General features: G+C 41.5%; 1 protein-coding gene across 21 annotated transcripts in view; it reads right to left on the minus strand.

Annotated features, from left to right (window-relative positions):
* ABLIM1 (actin binding LIM protein 1) overlaps nt 1–25963 on the minus strand; it is a 293183-nt gene that overhangs the window by 12097 nt on the left and 255123 nt on the right. For 7 of the 21 annotated variants that reach the window (XM_035029547.1, XM_035029578.1, XM_035029630.1 and 4 more), the window contains 9 exons: nt 23449–23578; nt 21110–21229; nt 13104–13208; nt 11348–11395; nt 8421–8567; nt 6139–6230; nt 4821–4926; nt 3431–3495; nt 2740–2800 (listed from right to left, as the gene is read on the minus strand). In XM_035029547.1, coding sequence (XP_034885438.1) covers nt 2740–2800; nt 3431–3495; nt 4821–4926; nt 6139–6230; nt 8421–8567; nt 11348–11395; nt 13104–13208; nt 21110–21229; nt 23449–23578 — 874 coding nt within the window. The remainder of the gene's footprint in view (nt 1–2739; nt 2801–3430; nt 3496–4820; nt 4927–6138; nt 6231–8420; nt 8568–11347; nt 11396–13103; nt 13209–21109; nt 21230–23448; nt 23579–25963) is intronic. The other 14 variants (XM_035029618.1, XM_035029679.1, XM_035029664.1 and 11 more) reach the window with 8 other exon arrangements.

Here is a 25963-nt window from a genome sequence, read left to right on the forward strand (position 1 = left end):
GAGAAAGGCTTGTATTCCTATATACTTCCCTCTAAGGACTGCCTTTGCTGCATCCCAAAGGTTTTGAACAGTTGTGTTTTCATTTTCATTTGATTCCATGAATTTTTTTAATTCTTTAATTTCCTGGTTGACCCATTCATTCTTTAGTAGGATGCCCTTTAACCTCCATGTATTTGAGTTCTTTCCAAATTTCATCTTGTGATTGAGTTCAAGTTTTCAAAGCATTGTGGTCTGAAAATATGCAGGGAATGATCCCAATCTTTTTTTTTTTTTTACTTTTTTATTGTTATGTTAATCACCATACATTACATCATTAGTTTTTGATGTAGTGTTCCATGATTCATTGTTTGTGCATAACACCCAGTGCTCCATGCAGAATGTGCCCTCTTTAATACCCATCACCAGGCTAACCCATCTTCCCACCCCTCTCCCCTCTAGAACCCTCAGTTTGTTTTTCAGAGCCCATCGTCTCTCACGGTTTGTCTCCCCCTCTGATTCCACCCCCCTTCATTCTTTCCCTCTTACTATCTTTTTCTTTTTTTTTTTCTTAACATATATTGCATTATTTGTTTCAGAGATACAGATCTGTGATTCAGCAGTCCTGCACAATTCACAGTGCTCACCATAGCACATACCCTCCCCAATGTCTATCACCCAGCCACCCCATCCCTCCCACCCCACCCCCTACTCCAGCAACCCTCAGTTTGTTTCCTGAGATTAAGGATTCCTCATATCAGTGAGGTCATATGATACACGTCTTTCTCTGACTGACTTATTTCGCTCAGCATAACACCTTCCAGTTTGATCCCAATCTTTTGGTACCAGCTAAGACCTGACTTGTGACCCAGTATGTGATCTATTCTGGAGAACGTTCCATGTGCACTCAAAAACAATGTGTATTCTGTTGCTTTAGGATGGAATGCTCTGAATAGATCTGTGAAATCCATCTGGTACAGTGTGTCATTCAAAGCCCTTGTTTCCTTGTTGATCTTCTGCTTAGATGATCTGTCCATTGCAGTGAGTGGGGTGTTAAAATCCCCTATTATTATTGTATTATTATCAATGTGTTTCTTTAATTGTGTTATTAGTTGGTTTATATAATTGGCTGCTCCCATTTTAGGGGCATACATATTTACAACTGTTAGATCTTCTTATTGGATAGATTCTTTAGGATATAGTGTCCTTCCTCATCTTTTATTATAGTTTTTGGTTTAACATCTAATTTGTTTGATATAAGGATTACTACGCCAGCTTTCTTTTGATGTCGATTAGCATGATAAATGGTTTTCCACCCCCTCACTTTCAATCTGGAGGTGTCTTTGGGTTTAAAATGAGTCTTTTGCAGACAGCATATTGAAGGGTCTTGCTCTTTTTCCAGTCTGATACACTGTGTCTTTTGATTGGGGCATTTAGCCCTTTGATATTCAGTGTAACTATTAAAAGATATGAATTTAGTGCCATTGTATTATCTGTAAAGTCACTGTTTCTGTATATTGTCTCGCTAGTTTCTGGTCTATGTTACTTTTGGGCTCTCTCTTCACTTAAAGGATCCTCTTTAATATTTCTTGCAGGGCTGGTTCAGTGATCACAGATTCTTTTAGTTTCTGTTTGTTCTGGAAGCTTTTTATCTCTCCTATTTTGAATGACAAGCGTTGCTGGATAAAGTATTCTCAGCTGCATATTTTTCTCATTTAGCACCCCGAATATATCATGCCAGTCCTTTCTGGGTGCCAGGTCTCTGTGGATAGGTCTTCTACCAGTCTAATGTTTCTACCCTTGTAGGTTATGGACCCACTGTCCCGAGCTGCTTTCAGGATTTTCTTTGTCTCTGAGATTTGCAAGTTTCACTATTGTATGTCAAGGTGTTAACCTATTTTTATTGATTTTGAGGGAGTTCTCTGTGCTTCCTGAACTTGAATGCCTGCTTCCTTCCCCAGATTAGGGAAGTTCTCTGCTATAATTTGCTTCAATATACATTCTGCCCCCCTCTCTCCTTCCTCTTCTAAGATCCCAATTTTCTAATATTGTTTCGCTTTATGGTATCACTTATCTCTCAAATTCTCCCCTCATGATCCAGTAGCTGTTTATCTCTTTTTTCTCAGCTTTTTTATTCTCCATCATTTTGTCTTCTATATCACTAATTCTCTCTTCTGCCTCATTTATCCTAGCTGTTAGAACCTCCATTTTTTATTGCATATCATTGATAGCCTTTTTGATTTCAACTTGATTAGATTTTAGTTCTTTTATTTCTCCAGAAAGGGATTCTCTAGTGTCTTCTATGCTTTTTTCAAGCCCAGCTAATATCTTTATAATCATTATTCTGAACTCTAGTTCTGACATCTTACTTATATCCATACTGATTAGGTCACTGGTGGTCAGTGTTGCCTCTTGTTCTCTTCTCTGAGGTGAGTTTTTCCGTCTTGTCATTCTTGCAGAAAGTGGTCACTTTTCTATTTGTAGAGTTGCAGATATTTTCTTAGCTCGCAGGTGTTCAGAGTGATTTGATAGCTATCTAGCTGAATTCCTGGGACCCAACAAAACTAAGGTCTCCTACTTCTGCACCATCTTGGACTATCTCCTGCTTTGCGATTTTAATGCATGCTCCACTAGCTCACAGAGGCTAGCTGTGATCTGGCTTTCGGATGTCAGACAGCATGAACCCAGCCAATGTAGATATGACTGCACAGTCTCATCTCAATCTCAGCCAGTCAGTCCGCAGCCCAGGCACACGGGCCTTACCTCGCACTCCCCCACTGACATCCCCGTAGCTGTTGTACTGAGCAAAGTCTGTAGAAACAGGCTGAAATGAGAAAGAACACATCATTAGACAATCTATTCCAGAGTGATGGTTTTGGAGACATGTGAAAAGGAAGAAAGGATTTACAAAATCCTCAGAATTTCTTCCCAAGCTGAATTCCTGGACCTTCATTATTTGTCTTCTACTATTGTGAAACCTCTTTGTCTTTTGCAGTGCACCCAATGACAGCAGGTGCTGGGTAAGCAAGTTATCTTTTGCCAATAAATAAAAATACACTTTTCCATGCAGCTAGCCATGCAATTGCATTTGTTCTACGGTTTTTGGGGAGGGTGATAGCCATAAATGTTCCCGATCTTTTTACAGCAGAGATGAGGGCTCAAGTCATTACTTGTAGCTTGAGTGTGGAAATGTTTGCCACACAATTAATTAATGTAGCCTTCCCACAAGCTGATACAGGCTATTCTTTCATCTAAAGTCAATTTCTCTTTCTCTCAATAGAAATATTTTATTTTGCCTGTAACTCAAAGTGACTCGCCAGATCAGGGGAATTACAATTTTCATTATATTCTAATACTGAGATCATATTATCAGACATATTCAGACAGTATATTAGCACTTCAACCAGGACTGAAGAGGGAATCAACTCAGGAACAATTCATTGAGAAATCTTACCCGATGAAGCCCATTTTTTCCATAGCCTGGGAGAGATGAGGTTTTAGATGATAGAACATGTGAAGCTGAATGAGAAAAGGTAAAAAAAGGAAATCAGAAGTCCAATTCTTAATAGCTTTTTTTTTTTTTTAAAGTAAACTCTACCCCCAACGTGGGGCCCAAACTCATGACCCCAAGATCAAGAGTCGCATGCTCTACCAACTGAGCCAGCCAGGTGCCCCCAGAAGCCCAATTCTCTAATGAAACTGGCAATGCATCTTCCACCTTACTGAATAGAAGATACATAGAAAAATAGAAAAAAAAATAACCCAAAAAATATTGGGCTCGAATGTTCATGAAAGGCCACCACATTTGGGTGATGCAGTCAGTGAGTGGAGAAGGGAGAGGTGCTTGGCACTTCTTTACCTCCAAATCCTCAATACAACCCTAACAGCACTATTATATTATTTCCATTTTACAGGAGAAGGAATAGGGGCTAACAGAAGTTAAGTACCTTGTCCAAGGTCACTCACCTTATAAATAGCTAAGCAATGATTGGAAGCCAGGGCCATGTGGATGCATAAGCTCATGCTCCAATTGGTATAGTGGCAATAACTGACCTGAAAGCCAACCATGTATGTTGTCATGCTCTCCTGGCTCACCACAGTAGAGTTCCTGAGAGGCATGGGATAGGACATCCCATTAATCAACAGCATGACATCACATAAACTGCGGAGCTTTGGGGGAAGCAGACCTGGGCTTCGATTCTGGCTCCACAGCTTAACACCTTGGCCTGGTATTTCATCTTTGTAAGTCTTTGTTTCTTGACTCATGTAGATACTGTACTATATATTCTTAGAGACCAGAACTACAGGATCAGAAGGAACTCTAAAGATTAGTAAACCACCAATCCGAGATCGATGCCAATGAGGCATCAAGGAGAGGTCGCAGGGCATTCCAGTTCAGCATGTGGGCTCTATGGTCATAATGCTTCAACTCCTGAATCCTAGTTTTGCTAGTTATTAATAATGTGACATTGGGTAAGTTACTTAAACTTCCTATACCTGTCTCCTGATCTACAAAATGGGAATAATAATATCACCTACTTCATTGGCATGTTGTGGAAATAAATGGAACAATGTCTAGCAGAAGTGCTTGCATGTAGTAAACCCTAAAATCATCCAAGGACTCCCCCATCTCCAACATGAAGAAAATATACATTTAAGGAAGAACTATGGCATCTTCATAAGCTAAGTTGACAGGCAGTATGTTTCTCATACTTCTGCTCATGTAGAACACTCTGTAGGTTCCACCAGAAATGGCCCCGCCTCTCCTGGAACAGTCCAGACGGGCTCCCAGCAGGCCAGTGGCTGGCTCTTGGCCGGGAGAATGTGGTGGGTCTGCTGCTCACCTGAGTTGATGGGAGAATCATAGCGACTGGCTGTCAGGGACGACCTCTCCCGGCTCTCCTTCTCCATCTCCTCTTTCAATATCAACTGCCCCAGGCCTGAGTTGAGCTATCACAAAGAGAAGAAAGATGAGAGTGAAGCCCACAATTATCATCAGAATGGCAGTTTCTGTTTTAGAAGGTCCTGCAAAAAGTTCCTGACCGTGGAGTGGCTTGAACGCATTTGGTGCCAGAGCCTGGTGGTTCCTCAAGGGATAGGCCAGGTTTTGGACCTTGAACCCCTCTCAGCCAAGCATGGGCCAAGCTCCATGTCAGAAAAATGTTCTCCCTCCTTTGCCCTCCCGGGACGTGCCGGCAGGTGACCACAGGAGGCATGTGTGACTGTGTAGAGATTTTTGATGTGCAAAGGGGAGTTTGGGGATAGTATCCTTTAAAAAGAAATTAGATTGATTTGTTTAAAAACAAGAAGAACACATGCTCATTGCACAGATTTTAGAAAATCTAGAAGGAAAGAAGACTAACCCGTAATCCACCCCTCAGAGATAACCACCATTTACATTTTGATTTATATCCATCCAGCATTTTTCTCTGCACATATCATACAAAAGTGGGATCATGCTATAAATGCAACTTTGTATCCTCTCCCTCCATATAACTAGTATCATGTGCATTTCCCATATGATTACGTAGCTTTGGAAAATGTCATGTGAAGGGATTCATCAGTCCCTTATTGGTGGGAGAGTATATAATGTCCTGGCTCCCTCTACCCCAGGCTATAATGGACTATCCTTCTTTTGGTCTGGATGCTGTGACGGGGGTGGGGTGGGGTGGGTATAATGAGGACGTCTTGGTGGCAGTCCATTTTATCCCCTCCATCCTAGCTCAGATAGACACACAAGGTCCTACAAGTCCTGAGGAAAGCCTTGGAGAAATAATCCCAAGGGAATTCCTTCAGCAGACCCTGCACGAGGGAAGGCAGGTGTCGCACCACGTGGGTGAAGAGCTTGGCTCCACCTGGCCCTTTTGAACATGCGCTGCACACATATACCCCACGCGGTCTGGCTCTCCTCGCAGAAGCTCGAACATTCCATATCCCTCTGACCTCCAGCTTCCAGGCCATCTCTTCTGGAACCCACTAAGTACTCAGTACCCTGCTTTCGGGTCACTAGAGGCCTGTCTTCTCTCGCCTACTGGATTTCCAGCCCTTCGAGGGCTGGGATGGCCTTTCATTCACTTGGTGGCTTGCCCATGGTATCCATCCAAAAAATCCAGATCTAGGGAACTGAACTGAAGACTGCAGCAAAGTAGTTTAAGGACAAACCTTCATTAATTGCTCTTCTTGCAGCTGACGGCGCCTCAGAAGCTCCTCCTCATCTTCCTCTCTGCCGCTAGATCTGCGTCTCATGTCGGCTCCTAATTCCACAGCAAAGACAACTTCTCACGTTAGCCCCACGGCAAGGGGATCTTACAGGACTAGTCCACCTGTGCTCAACTTGGCTGGCTGGCAAAATCAGCAGTGGTCTTCAACATTCGTGAACACCGCGAGGCAAAAAGAGCCTACCACCAATTCAGCCCTACTGGTGGGTTTTGGGTTTCAGGCCAATTCAATGTGGGATCCAGTAAGTCATGAATTTTGGCCTCCTAACAACTGACCTGCTCAATTAGGACTCCGTGAGCTGTTATGATTGGGTCTAAGTCATCCCACGGGCCACTGGCCAGAGCCCTCTGTATTATCGGGGAGGGGTGTCTAGGGTTATTCTTTGGATGTCCCTGAGGTTAGCTTTCAAACAGGGAGGAACCCAAATTCATGTACATGACCATTGAACAGGTAAGACAGTCACTCCCTTGTGACACGTTTTGCAATCTTCTAGTTTTCTCTTTTTCTGAATATTTAGACTTGTCCTCATAACAGTCACCCTATCTTCTGCCCTTAATTGGTTAAGAAGCATGCTTTTATTTTTATTTTAAGAGATGAGTCTCTAATGTTTCTTTCCCTCAGTCCTTTGAAAAAATGGTCACAAAAGAGTTTTATACTGAAGGGTCAATGAATAGTGTTAAGACCCTTAAAAAGTGAGTTGTTTTAGTCCAATCTAGCAGATCGTTTATAGTTTTTAAGCTTCTGGGAAAAGGGGAGTCAGGGAGTGAAAGGGAGGAATCTGTCTGAATGGTTGTAAAATTAAGATAATTATTGTTTTCCTAAATTGCTTGGATTAATCTGGCTGTGGGAGGAAACAGGAAAGCTTGCTAATCTAATCAAAATAAACTTGAACTAATGGTCTCAGTTTTTATCATTTTGATTAATGGGCCAGAATTTTTCTTCATTTTGGAACCCAAAAAGCTTTAAACCATTTAGTGATGATGATTTTAACAACAAAGTATTAATTCTACCTTTCCCCTAAATTTAGCTGTTTATGCCCCCCTGAAGCAGCAAGACTGAACTAGGAACCCCAAAGGCTCCAGGAACTGCCCGTGGGGCATAGTATGGCCGAGAAAAGCTGATGATTGATTCTTGGTTCCTAAAATCATAAATGTCACTGTGAATGCTCTCTCTTTAATCTCCACTAATAAAAACTAAAAGACACAAGTTTACAAGAATCAGATAAATCTTAAGGCAACACAATAGAGTACTTGCAAATCATAAACCCAGGGAAGTAGATTTTCCTTCAAGTATTTGGATAAACATAGATTGCTTTAAAATCCACTTACATTGTTTGTAGAAGTTATTCCAGAAAATAACTTGAGAAAAAGCATGATGAAGAAAATGTGGAAATTTGGAAAATTGAAGGCCTTTTTTAAAAGGTTGTCAACAGAAATGTGATGAGATAGTTATATCTTTGTAAAGCTGACTCACTCAATTTTCAGTATTAGCTTCTGAATTTGCTAATATGACTTTTTAGGCCAAATGATTTCACAACTGACAAAACAGTAAAAACACAGACACAGTCCTAAAGCAAAGATCTGTGGTTCAAAGCAAAGAATGAAACAGCTCAAATGTGACATTTTAGCACAGACTTCATGGAAATGATAGATGGAAAATCAAATAGCTTTACACGAGTAGTATTTCAGAGCATCTGTGACTCTGTGTCAGCCCTTCTTAGTGATGGAGAACGTGATCTCGCAAGAAAGGTGCAAGGGCTTCTATGTTAAGACTGGTTGTTAAGAGAATTGTCATTACAACCCCGAAGTAGTATAAAACAAGTTTAACTGAAAGAAGTCACGCCTCTGTGGACACTCAGTAAATCTGCCCACCAGACTCTAATTAGACAGAACAATGTTCTTGGCAGGAGGCTCTGGTTCAACTGTTTCAAGAGTTACTGATTTTGCAGTAATAACTCCTGAGAGTCCATGCTAACCATCCGTTTTAGACCAGTTCTGTCTGCCTCTGAGTGGGTTGGTTAGAGCAAGGCTCTGGTGATTGGGTTTTTGTAATTTTGAAGCATTTTGCACACAAGTGTCTACTCCCTCAGTGCTTTTCTCTGCCTCTCGTCATATTTTCTTAAAAGTCTTTACAATAGGACACATTTTCTTGCATATTTGGAAAGCATTTCATTTTGCAACCTCCTACCAATTTGTCCATGGGGCTTAGCTGTAGTAGTTGCATACCTACGGCAGCAAGTGAGGGGGGACCGGGCCAGTGGTCCGTCTCAATCTTTGGTATCTCGCTGGGGTCTGGAGCCTGGGCTGCTGGGAACTTGGAAAACTTGATGATATCTTCTGAAGACTTGCTCTGGGCTGCCAAGGCAGCTGCATCTAGGTGGGAATCAGGGGGAGCTTAGCTATCCGTCTGCAAGGCCATGGTGGTACAACCCACTTACACAGTTTTCTTGTTTTTTGGCAAAAATTTCAACTCCAGAAAGCTGTTTATGACCAGTATCAATTGCCCAGCCACTCAGTGGTGCCTAGAGACAACTCCTTTTCTTTATGTTCTGCAGGAAGCAAAACTTCATTCGATATCTGAAATGCCTTGTTCCAGAGCTGGGCTGTCCAATACTAGCTCTCGCAACACATGGCTACTTATTTCAATTAATTAAATTAAATGAAACCAACAAATGAGTAAAATTAAACTTCCATCCCTTGGTTGCACTAGCTACATTTTAAGTGCTCAGTAGCTACCTGTGATTTATGGCTACCATACTGGAAGCACCAAGGTAGACCATTTCCATCATCAGAGAAAGTTCCATCAGATAACACTCTTCAAGAGTAATTAGAAATTTGAATTAGCAATTTGAAATTAAAGAACTAAGTTAAAAACATGACATTGTCATTTGACTATAGTTGTTAGTCAGGAGAGGGCTGGCTTTGTCTCTTTGTGTATTTGTGTTTGTTCATTTTAGCCATCATCTGTCCAGTTCATTCTAATCCTTACATATTATATATGTGTCTTGAGTCCTAGGAGATATGGCAATGGGAAAATCCGCACTCAGCTTGTAGGAATTCAACATGACGCCTTATATATGCAAAACACTCCTTGTTTTCCTCAAGGGTCTGCACATACAAGTGAGTCATCCAACTTTAAAAACAACAAAAGCCAGACTAGCAAGGACCTTAGTTCACAGGGCTCTTGATGGCTCTGCTTAGAGGAGTTCCTGGCTTAGAGTTCCAAATCTAATCACAGAGCTGGAACAAAACAAACCAGGTTTAATGGTCAGACCCTGATTCTGGCTAATTTGGCAGACTGGCCTGGGATGTAACTAAACATTTCAAAATAGAGTTAGAACGCTTTAAATAAAACTCTCCCCGCTTCCTGGGCTCACATATTTTAAAATCTGGAAATAATTTTTTTGAAACCTCAGCTCGAATTCCCCATTCTTGTAGTAACCTTCTGGGTCTCGGTTTCCTGAAGCGACTTGACCAAGGTCACCCTATAGACTCATAAGGGGTGAAGTCTTGGCCAAGCATGGAGTAGTGTTTCTCGGACTCTTTAACCTCATGAGAAAAAAATTAAACATTCAGCCTGGAAAACACTCCAAAGGACATCTTCTTCTTAAAGAAGGACAACATGGGTTAGCATATGAAAGACGGAGATGTTCTGCATTACAAAAAAAAGAAAAGTGTGACTTTATTTAAATCTAGCATTTTCCAAATGCTTCGGGGGCCCAGACACCCGTTTTTGGCATGCCATCTTGTTCTATCCCATGGAACTGCTCTTTTGCACAATGTCCTTCGGGAAGGCACTCTGACTGAGATACTCTTAATGATGACAAAGAAAGAGTCAAGTCAGAGAGCATTTCAGGAAAAAAAAAAAGCCAGTCTCTTTCAAATAAATAAGCTAACACGATCTACTCTCTTTAAATCTTAATTATTTGATTACTTTTGCTTAGAGAGGCAGGGCCTTAGAGATTTTAGTAATAAAAACAGTTTCTACATTGATAAACCAAACTCTTGGAGTCTCACTCCTAAATTTAGAGAAAAAAAAAAGCATGACTTCAAGCAGTACTTACGCATTAGAATTGGTGAAGTCAGTAAACATTCACATGTTAATGAGTGGGTGAGAAGACATTAAACCATAAAAAAACAAACAAAAACAATGTTAACAAACTTAAAAAAAAGCAAGCACATGGTGTAAAATCTTCAAAAAGAAAAAAAAAGAAAAGAAAAAAAATCACAGTTCTAGAACCATTACAATACGGACATTGTCTTTCTTCCCCCTAGAATATTGGCCTAAATTTTTTTCCTTGTGCATTTTCCACTGTCTTTGCTTTTGATGTCATCCTAATCCTTAAGGACTCATTAATGGCAACTAGATTTTTTAAAAGCAGCCTTCAAATTTCCAGGCACATTTTGTGTACGATTTTCTGAAATCACCTGAAGACCAGTATTGGCTTTCTATCCATTCACAAAGATTTACAGCACCTAATTTACAGAGACCTAAAAATGGTGGAGGGTAATGTGATTTACCTATGGTAATGTGATTTCCTGGGTTTAAAAATTCTTTATTTCCAGAAAAGGAAGACACAATTATAAATCCATGTTAGTGATTTTAGTTTGCAGGGATTTCAGAGACAAGCTGGCCTAACTCACTGGTTGTTGCCTATGAGAAAATTGAGGGACAGAGTAATTGTGTCCATGATATCATAGAACCATCGAGGGAAAGGCCAGGACTTGGGAGTGTGTCCTGTCCATTCCACCCTGAGGCACAGACATCTGCATGCCCATAAGAAACTGGGGAATTGGACAGTCGAGTTGATGTAGGCTTAGCCCAGTTAATTTTTCTAGGTAGCTGGCCTTCACGAATTTAATTAAACTAATTAGAAGCTCATCCCAATTATTATAGAGGCTGGTTAAATTATTTGATGCTAAAAAAAAAAAGGTGTTTGTGAATTCCTGGGAGCTTCCTAACCAAGCTAAGCGTTCTCTTTCTAGGAAAACCAATCTCACAATAATTTCATCTTAGGAACCCATAAAGGCATAATACGCTGGGCGCCCCCCTTTGATTCTCAAAAGCAGCAGCAGAAAAGCCTTTCAGAGGACAGCAAAAAGTTCGGCGGGCGCCGCTACTTAAAAGCTATGCGGAGGAAAGCGGGTTTTACCATGCTGTTTGTAGATGGGTGGTTTTCGGTAAATGTTGATCCCTTGATCTGTGGAAATGAAAAGCAAAGGTGTGTGATTATGGGAACCGGTTCAGCGATGGGAAAAACAGATCAACCGAGAGGCAAACCAAACTGAAGACTCTTGAATAAAAACAACCCGGAAGGTTAACTTTTGTATTACAAAGATCGAAGTTACGGGAAGAAGTTCCAGGAATGAGTGAATTACTACAGACAAGTGATATGGAATCCTTTGTAATACATTTTAGGATATATAGAGATGTAACTAATTCATGAGCCATTTATTGCAAATACGTACTTCACTAAAAGTGTGATTAAAACAGGAAGAAATGGAAGCAGTGGAAGGACGGGATCTAGTGGTGAGGAAGACATAACCAGTTTGGGGAAGGTCCCCAAATTGCTACTGTCTAGAAATTGAGCTCGCAGTAGATACCAGGGGCTCAATTTCTTTTCAACTAATGAGTGGAACAGTGGAACGCAATGTAATATAATTAAGAGTAGTCTTTTAAAACATAGAAACAGTTTTTATGTGCAAGGCTTGTCTGACGTGCTGACAGAATGTTTGAGAGGATCCTAACTTGTATAGGTCAAATTTATTAAAAAAAAAAAAAAGAAAGGAAGGAAAAGAGATGCTGAATGTTACTCATTTATTTATACAGGACCCCATTTGATAATGCTACAGTTTTGCTTTGACTGCAAATACTCAGGAAATTTCAAAAGGTCTGCTTCCCCCGAATCTTGGGCACCGTATCTTGGTGGGGACATTCTTCACGCAAAAAGGTTGCAAATGTACAACACTGATTTTCAAGGTTCAGTGAAGCTTTATTTGAAAAGGCAGTTCTATCTTAGCGGTATGAATCTCACTGAACTTTCCTATTTTATTAGGTAAGTTTGGAATACAAAAGAAAAAAAACTATTACAGATTCCAAATATGTGTCCTAATAATAGGTAATTTATTAAACCACTTTCAGGAGCTTAAAAGAAACAAAACAATGTACTTCCAATGGAAAAAAAAAATATCGTGACCTCTGATAGCCAATCTTGCCCTTAAAAACTGAGTTGACCTAAACATTAAAATATTGATGGGTTCTGAGTTTTCCAGTTCTTGATGGCAAATTACTATTTGTACCGTGACAGCAAATGCTTATGACTTCAGCAAAGCTTACAGCACCAAGCCTAAATTGCAAGATATCTTTGTGGGCTAAGAAGGTAGTCAGTTGGTTATACATTGCAGAAGGACCAACCAATTGATCCAATTTTATACTTCTCTGAAAAGTCCATAGAAAGAATCTCCACACTGGAGACAAACAGGAAAAAAATAAAAGTACTCTTGAGAGATGCTGTGGTTCATTCTCAAGGATGAGAAGATAAGTAGATTGTCATTGTGATAATTAGTCAATGACACCAAACCACAGAGTGATAACTTCAAAGGGCACTCATATACAGGTAAAATCAAAATCTTTATAAAAACAAAACAAAGCAACTCAACCCTCCTTCCTTCACTCTCTGCTTCCCACCCCCCTTCAAAAATTTTGAGAAAACTTAAACCTTCCATACAATCCTTGGCATTTCACATCCCAAACTTCTGAAAGGCCCTCTGGGTCAGATCGTGCAATTTAGGGTTTGTCGACTGTGTGCATCCCGATGAAGAAAGCGTGAGGAATGAGACGAGACAGGTAACAGGGCTACATTCTACACCGTGACAGGACACCCAGACAAAGACCGTGTCAGCTCCTACCTGGAACATGGAAATGTTTAGGGGCCTGGGCATAGGTTGGAGTGAGAGGACGACTGTCTGGCCGGTAAGGGAGAGGGGAGTTCCGGCCGCTGGACGGCTCATTGCCTCCAATGAGAAGAATGGAGAAAACAAAATAAGAGAAGGGACAGCAATAAAGAAAACAAAGCAAGCATAATAAAAGTTCAAAACAAACCGGAAGGAGGTACATCCAAAAGGGGAAACAAAAGAAACAAACTCAATTTATCAACTTGGCTCACAAGGTGATATAAGGTTTAGTTTTCCGCAGGAGAGCCTCGAGTTTGCGTGGAACTGGGTTAAAAGCAGCTAGCGGTAGGAGGAGTCATTCCAATGGCATGCGGTTGAAGGCTGTGAGCGGGCAGCAAACTGATTAGATGGAAAGTACATTAAGAGTCACGGAAGGTCACTTGCTAATGATTCAGGGTCAGTTGTCAGACATTAAATCCCAAGCATGTGAAGGGGCGGGATATGCAAGCCCAAGTAACAGTCACTTTCGGGCACGATGGCAGAGGCTGGAGTAGATTTCTCTAAATGGAAGGCTATGTCTGGGAGCCTGTGAGATCACCTAGTCCCTCCCCTTAGCAATGCAAAGTGCCTGCACTTGAAGCAAATGCTCTGCTTCCTCACTGTGCAATATACCCCATACAGTCAGGCCCTTTCTCCCAGGGACTTTGGGACCTCTCTCCACCTGCCTCTTCCAAGGCTCCACTGAGGCTCCACGCAGTCCAACAATTCCATCTGTGAAACAAATCCGGACATCTACCATGGCTGTGCACTGAGCTATGACTGAGGACAGGGAGATGAATGAGATGTCATCCCTGCCCGTGAGGGGGGTGGGTCTCAGAAGCTACCTAAGGAGACAGACTATGATATGGACATGCTTGCTCAGGCGAGAATGCCATCAATTCTTTCAGAGAGCTAAGATGTTAGACTGAGCAGGGCATCAAGGAGTAAATATACCAGGTGGGGGGGTGGGCCGAGGTGTGAGCAGGCCTAGACTCTAGAGGGCTTGCACGTCCTGAGGAATGAAGGGCCATGGTGTGTAGGAACAACAGTCCTGGCCACCGTGGCTGGACAGCACGGTGTTCTTGGAGGAGAGAACAGGGAAGGGGCCAGAGAAGCTAGCTGGCACTTGGCCTTGAGTGTGGCCAAGGCCAATGTCACTCCCTTCCAACCAGGATGAACTGAGGCCTGTGTTGGGCTGTCAGAGATCAGCTATTGCCCTGAAGTATCCTCCTACCTCATGTCTGAGAAAACATCTGCCCCAAGAATACACCAGAAGGTGTAGGGGACTATCAAAAGTTAATGAACTAAAGTGCGCCTGCTTTTGTTCCTGAGTCATAAGACTTTTTTATATATTCCGGGTACAAGTCCCTTATCAGATAGATAGATGACTTGCAAACACTTCCTCTCATTCCGTGGGTCGTCTTTCGCATCTTGACAGTGCCCTTTGATGCACAAAAGTTGTAAGTTTTCATAAAGTGTAATTTATCTATCAATTAATGCTAACAATATGAAATAAATCATAGATCTTCAAAGAACAGAGCACGAGTTGATTTCTTCAAGTAAGCCAAGCTGTTCTAAATCCGGCCCACAAAGTATAAAAGATATCAATTGCTGAAGTTTCAAAATAACACGCTTACTACAGTTTTAATTTCTCAATATGTGTATTTTTAGGTTAACCAGAGCACGCATCTATACTGAATGGGCAGCAAGATCTTCCAAATGAGATCTGAATTTGTTTCTGGCTTCAGTTTAGATTCCAGGTTTTTGGTTATCGTGTTCTGAAGCTTTTCTCTTTTTTCCCCTCAAGAGTCAGTTTCACGTCTAGCTTCCAATACATTATTATGTAGACTTTACTATTTAAATCAGATATTAGCCTCTAAAAATTATGATGCTTTGCCCCAAGCTGCCGATCTATTAAAAGGTTAATTTTTTTAAAAAAGTTATTTCATTTATTATCACTCTTCTAATGAGAAATAACTAGTTCACATCTCAAAAAAACGAAAAGACACAGGTAGAGGCAAGCAGGGGAAGGAAGAATGTGGTTTACATGTAGAAGTAAATCTTGTTTTAAATCTAAGGCTGAATTAGAACTAGGTCTCTTTCATCTTTCTGTGCTCAGCATAGTGCCTGGCCAAGACCAGGTGCCTTATAAATGTCTGCAAATCAATGACTGAAAATAGCCTACTTGTGAATTCTTGAGCTATTAATGGCCGAATTTAGTAAGCACCACTGCAGGATTAACCTTCACCTTGCTCTTGAATAAAGGCAGACAGATGCTAGTATTGAGCAACAGGGTCACAATGGCATCTCCTTTTCAGCACTTTTCCACTAGATCCTCAATAACCCCAATTTAACTATTTCACTTCAGAGGAATGCTTTACTCCTGTAAACATCAGAACTTATTCACAAGAGTAATCCATAATTGAAAAACAGAATACTTCTTGTGAACTATTCTCAAAATTGAAGGTCTAGAAAGACAGCTTTCTCGCCTTATTTGAGATTGTCTTTCGAAAACTCTTTCTGCATATGCCGAGCACTGGATGCTCCTGCTTCTGAACCACACTGCCCTCCGCCCTTCAACTCTACCCTTCCTGCGTGCATAGAAGAACATCAGACATCTCAGGGAAATGTTCTCACATTTGGTGACAATATCTAATTGGATGAAACTCCATTAAATTTGTTTTGATGATGATTAGCCAGTGGCATGCACACACAAAAATATCTGCATAGATGGGAGGCAAAGGTTTAAGGTTATTAGAATTAGCATTTGTCCAAGTATTAAAAATCTATCATGGAGATGCTCTCCTGGCAAGTGGCAGTAGGAGCCCATCATTTCTCAGATATTGGTGATGATTCTTAAAGGCTGGGGAGTGACTGTCTGAATTCCCGATGGGCGAATTCTGGCTGAATGCTGTTTCTTGTTGGGCATAGTTCTTTATTTGGCTGCCTATTTCGGCAACCATTGATCTTTCTAGTTGCTTTAAAAAAAAAAAACAAAAAGCCTCACTACTATGTTCAAGTCCTTATAAACAGATTTAATACTAGAATCAATTAAAACCTCCTACAAAACATTTTAAAGCACTAGGCAAAGAGAGACTCAACAACGCACCCATCTAAGGGATTCTGCTCAATATGATTTCCACACATCACAATGGCTCACTGGGAACAAGGTCTCAGAGTACTGTTGCTAGTTACCAAATTCTTAGCCCTTGAAATACCAAAGGCATTAAACATTTTTGGCATTTTTTTTTTTTAAGTAGGCTCCGTGTCCAGTGTGGAGCCCAACACGGGGTTTGAACTCACGACCCTGAGATCCAGATCTGAGCTAAAATTAAGAGTTGGACACTTAACCAACTGAGCCACCCAGGTGCTCCCATTTTTTGGCATTTTAAAAGAAAAAGCAAAATTCTCAAGATGAGTCCTTTTTCCTTTTTCTAACTTAAACACCCTATCTTGAAGTGGTAGAACTTTAACTCCATTCTAGAAGGAAATAACTGAGGAGGGCCCTAAGACATTATTTTTACACTTAGTGCATTACCTAGGCAAAGTAATATATATGGTGTCAGATGAAAGATCATATACGGAAGATCTTACCATCATCATTATCATCATCAGCTTGGAAATGTAGATACTGTTTACAGATAATAGTGTATATGTCATAGAATATTGTATCTATCACATTCATAGCCATTTTGTTCCTTAAATAAGTCCTTCCTTGTATTGGTTGACGCTCAGTTGTTAGTGATCTTAGCTACTGTGCTGAGAAGCCACCGTGTATGTACATTTCTTAGCCTTCGTTTTTAGCTCTTTCCCTATCAGCTTCCTAAGCCGATTTTTCAGTCATGGGAGATCAATCAATTGCAGGATTCTTACTGTGCTTAATATATTCAAACGCTCTGTCCTTGCTTTCAATCTTCTTTCTGGTACCCCGAGAGCCCAAGTGACAAATCCCAAGACAAGTAAATCAAAATGGCGGAGCATGTGTACCAGCAGGGGGGCACCTGCTGGAGCGTTGCCTGGTTTTCTGGATTCTAAGTGCTTACATTCCAAAATATAAATGAATATTTTGAGGGGACCTTAAAGTTGGCAGCATCTAAAATTTCATGACAGAGTTTCAGGATTGCTGGTTCTTGTCTCAAGTTTCAATAAGCATTATGGTTTTCTTCAGCAAGTGTCAATTATTTGCATCAGAGCAAATCATTTCTACGGCAGAACAGCAAAGATTCCTTTCAAAGAGACTTAATATATGTAGCCCTCCTGGTCACAAATCTGATTTATATGTCGTGGACACGGAACATAATGTCTAACAGTATTTCAAAGGGGAGGGAAGAGAAACTCAGCAAACATAGCACAGACAAAGCCCAGAACAGAGTGAAAAGCTTTTCAAATCTAAGCACGCACTTGTCCACATGGCCCAACGACATACCAGCACTGAATGAGGCTGCAGGGGAGTTCAGGGAACAGAAATAAAGACACAGCAGGAAACAGAATGGACATTACAGAACGTGGATGGAGAAGCCAGCAGAATAGAGAGACAGCCCGTGAATGGCATCTTAGCTTTATACGCATGCAGCATCCTCAGCTCCATGAACGCCGGGGCCTGGGCCCATGCGTCAGAAAAAGACCGGGATGTGGACTTAGGAAGTGGAGGGCAGGAGGGCTGCACTTCTGGTTGCCGGAGTGGCAAGGGGGCCCCCTGCTTCTAGCTACACATTCCTGAAAAGGACCTACAACCCGCCCTGGCATCCTCAGGCTGCCTGGCTTTCATTTGTTTTAAGAATAACGGCCCCAAGATTGTAAGACAAGCTCCACGATAAAAAGTGAATGTTTAAATGAAGAGCCATGGTGGACTTAGCTCCACTTTGAAGATGCCTTAGATGGTGTTTCTCCAATGGCCATAAATGCCCCCCGTGTTGAAATTTCCAAGTGCTGGAGAGGACTTCCATGGAAACAGACACATGTTTTTCAGAATAACTAAGAAGTAATTCCTTGAAGAATCAGCTTTCACTTATTCAACTATATTAGGCTTTTAAAGCAGTATCTTTAATTCTCCATGATTTATTCCATAGTTTAGCAACAAGCGCATCTGATTTTAAAACTAAGCATATACCGTTATGTACATTACATTTTGTATCTGATGTATGCAAACTATTTTATAGGAACGAACTATAGGCACATGGGAGAGAGATCATTAGATGTTTTTTACGTGTGGGCTCAGGGTCAAGCTAATCCCTCTTGGCCTAATGCTCTCTACAATTTAAAACCACAATATTTGTGTCAAAAAGTTCAAATTCAGTCTGAAGACAGAAAACGATGTACTTCTGACCCATGAATGACGTGGGTTTGAATGGCATGGGTCCACTTACACGTGGGCATTTTTTGGTAAACGGTATAGTACTGTAAATATACTTTCCTCTTGATTTTCTTAATAGCATTTTTCTTTTCTCTAGCTTACTTTATTGTAAAATACAATCTATAATACATATAACATACAAAATATGTGTTAATTGGCTGTTTATGTTATCAGTAAGGGTTAACAGTAGGCTATTAGTAGTTAAGTTTTTAGAGAGTCAAAATTCATACAAAGATTTTTCCACCGCACAGAGGATTGGTGCCCCTAATCCCCACATTGTTCAAGGGTCAACTGTATATCTACATTTTTAATAAGGCACCATTTGGGCACACAAATGTACGTAATTTTTGTTACTATTTGGTATTCCTATTGAAAAGGAAAAATTTAAATGACTGAAAGCAGCTGTCTGTCTTAGCCTTAACAAGAATGCAATTTTCTAGCTAAACAGAGATGGAAAAGAAGTTTGCTTTCAAAATTATCCTTCATGTATATTTACACTGAAACACACAAGGGGATGGGAGGCCTGGGGTCTGGTCCTGGTGCAGCGCTCCCTAGGTGTGAGCCCTTGGCCAGGGCCCCTTAACCAGAGAATGGAATGAGATGATGTAATGAAAAGTGCTTTAAGGACACCGTGCCCAGGGGGAGAATGTCACGGACAAGGTGAGCTGAGTGCTTACTACACACCAGGGCACTTGACCTCATGTACCCCTAATGACCTAGGAGAGGTTCTACAGATGAGGGAGGCAAGTGACACTCAAAAGGTTAAGTCAATAATCCAAGGTTCTACAGCTAGCACAGGACAAAGATAATATTTTAAACCTAGGACTCCAGTGTCCATTTGGGCATTCCAACTCTCCATAAAGCTCCTCACAGACAGAAGGTTTTGTGAGTCTTGATATTTCATGATGTGTTATTTGTACAAACTGTGTATAACTTTACAGGGCATGTGACATTTTTCTCCCTACAAAAAGCATCTCTTCGGAAAGATGAAACATGTAATATCCAAACAAGGCAGCTTATATTTTTGAATTAAAAACCTATTGGGCGCCTGGGTGGCTCAGTTGGTTAAGCGACTGCCTTCAGCTCAGGTCATGATCCTGGAGTCCCGGGATCGAGTCCCGCATCGGGCTCCCTGCTCGGCAGGGAGTCTGCTTCTCCCTCTGACCCTCCCCCCTCTCATGTGCTCTCTCTCATTCTCTCTCTCTCAAATAAATAAAAAAATAAAATAAAATAAAATAAATAAATAAATAAAAATAAAAACCTATTTTCTCTTGCATATTAGAAGCAAACAAATCTTAGTTGGGCCACGGGCTTCTATATTAAAGTCTCTTTAAAATACATCTCTGAAGCTCTTAAATAATTTCTCACAGTTTTAGAAACATTCTCTAAAGCCCCCCCCATACTAAATAGCAATAATAATTGTAAGTAATCTGTCAAGAATTTTAGAAAGTGCGGCTCCAACTGAAAAAGACTGTGATCTCTTTGCCAATGTCAAATAATGTGTGTCTTCAATAAGCATGTCAGCAACATTATTTTTACAGCATAGAAAATGCTAAAGTAGCACACATAAAAATAACGGCATGCTGATTAAGTGCAGTACATCTATATTTTTGGACTCAGTTGCTGGAAATCCAAGTGAGCAGTAAGAAAATTACTTGGGTAGACTGCAAATGAAAGCTCAGTCAACTAGAACAACATTTTGGCTACTCAATAGCAGTGCTCAGGATGTGAGCACTTGGATCACAGGGCAGAATCTGTTAGGTCTGTCTCAAGTCCAATAACAGTATCTGTGCTTGCCTGCCACTCCCCTCCTTCATCTACTGTCATTGGTTAATTTGGTTCAAGTCAAGACTACGGAACAAGTCAGCATGCTTCTGGGAGCTCATACATATTTTAAATTATGGCCCCTTTGACACCCCTTCGGGGCTCTTGGATCCCCCAACACATGGAGGGGAACAGGAGCCCCGGTTGAGGACTGCTACAGAAGCGTGATAGACAACGTGGAAAAACAATGGGGATGCCATAAAGGGAATGGGCAGGGATGTGGGGCAGAAACAGAAAACAGAAGGCAAAGCTCTTCTTCTGCATCATGCAGAAATCAGGACCAGTCAAAAGAGGATGGATTACCCTAAGGGTTGCCTCGAGGAGAGAAATTTAAGTTACATTGCCACAGATCTTTCTGTACTATCCAAATGTTTTAATATCATTAAGTGGTTAAGTGGCTTATCACCATTAAGACAAGTTTCGCATATTTGTTGCTAAATGCTGGTATGATTTGCTGAGCCACATCACATACCAATACCCCAACTATATATTATATTTTGCTTTTGACACACAGAAAAACAAAATGATAATATATGGTTTTTTTTCCTAAGCGGTGGGTAATAAATCTAATGGTCTTAAACATACTTCCTGTTTTTTCATCTAGAGCCCTTAGAAATGACGTATTTCTCCTGTGGAGAGATGCCACGCCAGTTCTAAGACGCTGGGTGTGGTCACGACACACGCAGGCATGCGGAGAGGTTGAAAGCTGGGAGCTAACTCTCGGAGATCCACGTTATTAGCCTTCCCAGGGTGCTAATAAATCTCCACTCTGCGGGATGCTGCCTGAAGAAGCCTGCCTCCTTACCTTTGATATGGGGAATGAAGTGGTGTCGGAAGGGGGAGTTGGGGCGGGAGTCGCTGTGGGCGGAGCTGAGGCTGCTGGTGCGCAGGTGGGACAACGTTTGCACACCAGGAGACAGCAGCTCTGTGCGGCAAGGAGTCAGGGGCGGGGCCGGGTGGAAACAGAAAAGAAGAGCAGAAATTAACACAGGAGCAGGGACAACATCATCATTCCAAGGGGGGCGGAAAACAAAGAACGTTAATCAGGAGTCTGAAAAAGGAAGAAGGCAAAAGGGTTAAGAACGCACCTGCTGAGGGCGAGGCTAAGTGGGGAGAATTTGCAAACAGGTACGGGTTGGTACAGAGTCGCTCTCTGAGAATAAATGGCTTTATGAGAAGGAATGGCCACCAGGACATTCTCTGTCAGGATAACACTGGCTACTGCTGACCCAGTACTGGGCACATCATTTAGACTCAGAAATAGCTGTTTTTAAAAAGCACCTGACAAAACAGAACCCTTGAAACATGTTAAAAAAAAAAAAAAGATAACATTTTAAGAATCGAAAAGAAGTACTTCTATGTAAGGGTCATATTCTTTTTTTTTTTAAGCTGCCAACTTCTCCCACTAGCGGTTTAATTTTATTTGCCTTTGTAGAAGGAAAACCTGTTTGTGTTCCCTGGGTGGTGACGAGCTGCTTAGGATCCTGAGAACTGCGTGGTGGCAGGAAGGGGGGGGGGGGACGGAAGCTTCGTTATCTTGGAAGGAAAATGGACCATTAAAACTAAACCCAGACATGGGCAACATGTACCATCACCTGGCATCTAGAACCCGCCGAGTGGATAATCAGAGGTTTTCTATACTGACCACAGCCCTGCTGTCAGAACCCCACCGGCTTCACCTGACAAGGGTAGATCTTGAAAAAAATAATTATAAGCCCTAATAACTGGCATCATGCACGCCCATAATATATTGTGAAAAGGAGGAGGAGCACTTAGAATGGGGAATGTTCTAAAGGCTGCTGGCTTTGGGACCATGACTGGAACAGACGAAAACTTTCAGTGCTCAACAGCGACATGATCTTTCAGGGAAATAATGTCCCTGGCTGGCCACCCCTTCACTATTCAGGGGCCCATGGAACAACGATTTCCCTGTAGCCCCACGTCATTCTGACAAGGTCATGGCCATGGCCTCTGTGACCTCAGCACATGCCTACAGGGAGGGGTGGCCGCGTACAGGATTTCTTGTCTCCCACACAGACAAGGGCTTAAGTCCAGACCCAGGTCCAGAGCATGAATTAAATGAACGTAGTTGCACATGAAAAAAAAAAAAAGAAAAGAATCCATTTCTTGAAAAACCCTCATTTTACATAACTCAACAAATACTATTTATGACCTAGCGAAAATTATACATTATTGAAGACTCATATAGTAAAAAATCAATCTTCTATATGCATTAAATCTATGGCTTTAAGGAACAGATTGCAGCCTTTTTATATTCCGTTCATTTCCTCTGGTTCTATTTTATCAAATAAGTTAGCACATGAATGAGTTTGTGCCTGTGCGGAAGCACAACGCTTAAAAGGAAGTCTTCCTAGACGTTCGCTGCCACCGGAGTTGTTTAGAAGGCCAGAGTCTCCCTCTGGGAATCTACTTCTCAGGGAGCCCTGGATCCGTGCTGGGATCTCCATTCTTCTATTCCACACATGAGACACCCACTAATAGTGATAGGGACTACGCTGTGCACAGATGAAGGTCACCTGAAGTCCACTACTGTTTGATATTGCCTAACGTTTTTCTGTTTTCCAAGTCTGGTTCAAAATCTAAGGGCTGGAATGGATCTGAAAAGTTATCAAACACAACCCCGAGGTTGCATATAATACTTCCTTCTAGAAGGTGCTTAACCAAGCATGTTTAGTGACACCCTGTGCCTGGTTCGGGGAAACATGGCAAACCCACCAACGAATGACTAATGCTGTGGATTTTAGATGATGCTGATGTGCCTAAAAGGCCCATCAAAGTATTTTCTTTGGAGATCTTCATTTTTAGTCTCAAAGTGATGAGATTTTCTTCAAGTCTAAAAAAAGGAAAAAAAAAATCTCCCTGGCTTCCCGTTGTTCACTGTCAAGATGTAATTATTTAATAAATCATAATGAATATAATCATAAAATAACACAAATTATAGTTGGATATAAGTTTTCTTTTTTTTTTTCCCCTGGGAAAAGGGGAGATCTATTTGGCAGCTGGATTTTTTTTTTTTTTGGCAGCTGGATTTTTAATACACTATCAGTGGTAGGGGAAAAAAAAAAAATCACACTGCAATACAGACTATTATACAGAGTGAATCTCAGGGACAGGCACCCTTACCAGGTCTGTGAAAATGCTGGGGAGAGCGAGATGTGGTCGGAGTGTAGCTGTGACGGCTATAGACGGGGGAGCTGATGGAGCCCTGGCTGGTGGATCGATGGATCACCCGGTCCCGAGAGTCCTGGTAGCCCTGGAAAGGACGTGCGAGAACGCGGGAGCATAAGACACACACTCAGGCTATCATTGGGTCCAAGTGACAGCCAGTTCTACAAAGGTTGCCTGGGAACTGTCATGCTGACCTGTTCATGTATACATTTTAGGGCCATATCCTTCAATACATATGCAAAGGAGCATTCTGTGGTTAATGCATTTTGTTCGAAACCCGTAGTTCTTGCATTTACCCAAATTTTAAGATGTAAAATGGTAAACTCCCGTGTCGATAGAGCTCTGGGAAAAAGAGGATACCCCAATGGCCACATTGATATGGTGCTTTTCAGTTTTACGAAGTATATTCATCGTTTCACCCGATTTGCATAATAACAAAGGTAGAACACAGGGTATAGACCTCTCGTCTCCACAAATGCAGGATGTTTCAGAGCAGGTAAGAGACAGTGCGTAGGTGTGTAGCTCATACAGGCAGAGCCTGCTTCAGAGCCAGCCTCCCGGCTCTAATCGTACCCTTTGTTCTGGCTGCCAACCTACACTGTCCATCACACTGACCTGGTGACATCTTAAGTTGATTTTCCTGCAGAACAAGCTGGTGGTGGGCTTAAACCCAGGAAGTTCTACTTCCTCCTTTGAGAAACATATCCCAAGGAAAAAATAAAGAGTGATCTCCAAATGGGAAAATTTGCTCAAAGGTATTTATAATACCGCCATTTATAAGGATAAAACTTCCTCAACAAATTGGGGAATAATGAAGAAAATTATGTGTATCCATTCAGTGGAATATAATACCACCACTGGTATGCCCACTATGTCCAAAACCAGAAAAGAGCCGGTTAGGTATGAAGTACAAAAAAAAAATCATACTCACACCAACACAACATAAAACTGCTCAGACAATGAAAAGGATAGAAAGGAATGTTCTACATTTTAGGAATTAGTTGTCTTACGAAGTTTCTGCTGCTACAACAGAAATACAAGTTTGAAAGACTGTATGGAAAATGCCTAAGTTAAAACCTCAGTAACCATGGCTGTGTGCCATTTGTTGAGAGCAAATGGCAAGGAAACCTTGGTTTGATCCCAGTCGCCTAGAACAATAAATTAAAAACAATGAAACAAAAAGTCCCCAAACAACGTGCTTCAACTTTGCAACTGGACAATAATAGAAGTTAATGCTTCATAACTTCTGTTGTGATTAGAATACTAACAGAAATTAATTTTTCACAGCCCTCAGTCATAAACCATCAGAATACTACAGTTTTTACTATGTTAAATCATAATGGTTATCTAAGACCAATCCAGTTTTACATAGAGTATCCAGAAAGTTGCTTGAAGATAAGACTTACTGATTTTATTTTTTATTCATTTTAACGCTTTTAAGATTTTATTTTTATTTGTTTATTAGAGAGAGAGGGAGAGAGAATCTGAAGCAGACTCTACGCTGAACACAGAGCCCGACGCGGGGCTTGATCTCACAACTGTGAGATCATGACCTGACCCAAAATCAGGAGTCCGATGCTTAACTGACTGAGCCACCCAGACACCCCTTATTTATTATTTTTATTATTATTTTTTTAGATGGGGATAGACTTAACACCTGAGGAGTTCGTTCACTGGATACATAAGGAAATACAAAAAAGTAAGAAGCATGCTAAACATACAATCTCTTGGTTATAGTTATCTGAAGTAGCTTAAATGACAGAAAGTGCTGGGTCAGACCTTGGTGCTGGACCACACTCAGATTTGGGTCAGCCAGAGCTTAGGTCACTAGCCTCTAAGCCACACCCCCCCACACACCCCCACTCCCCCTCTGCCAAGGGAAAAAATAAGGACAGACAATGGAAAGTACTTCTAAGGCCTCTGGTCACCAAGTAGGCAGTCGGGTGTAGGGGTGGGGCAAAACCGAGGAACTACAGACACCAGGAGGGAGAGTGTGAAGGAGCTTTTGATTTTCTAGATCAGTATCAGCTTCCGGAAGAACCCTTACTAAAATGCGTTGTGAGAATAACTAATCTGGAGGCTATGTCTTTGGTTTTGAATGCTGCAGAGTGGAAGAGTATGTATGGATTGACAGGGGACCCGTGGTTCACTACGGAATGATCACTGATGGCTCTAAGTGATCCACATAGGAGTTATTCTCAAGGGAACAGCGGGCCTGGTGGACTGGATAAAAGCCATTGTGAGATATCTTTACCCTGAGAAGGGGGACAAGACTACTGATTCGAGACTAAAAGGAGTGTCCTCCCCTGAAGATGGCTCTGCTTACAGAATACTCTCTGACCACTGTAGGCCATTTCAGATAATCCAGTACGTTGGGATTCAGATCAATTCAATAGGAATGAGGGGAGAGAGCCCCTCCCCCAGTAGGACAGGTGGCCTCACTTCCTGCAAACCCTTACCAGGCACTTAG

Source organism: Mirounga leonina, unplaced genomic scaffold, assembly GCF_011800145.1.
Source record: "Mirounga leonina isolate KUSES-001 unplaced genomic scaffold, KU_Mleo_1.0 Mir_114, whole genome shotgun sequence".
NCBI lineage: Eukaryota > Metazoa > Chordata > Mammalia > Carnivora > Phocidae > Mirounga > Mirounga leonina.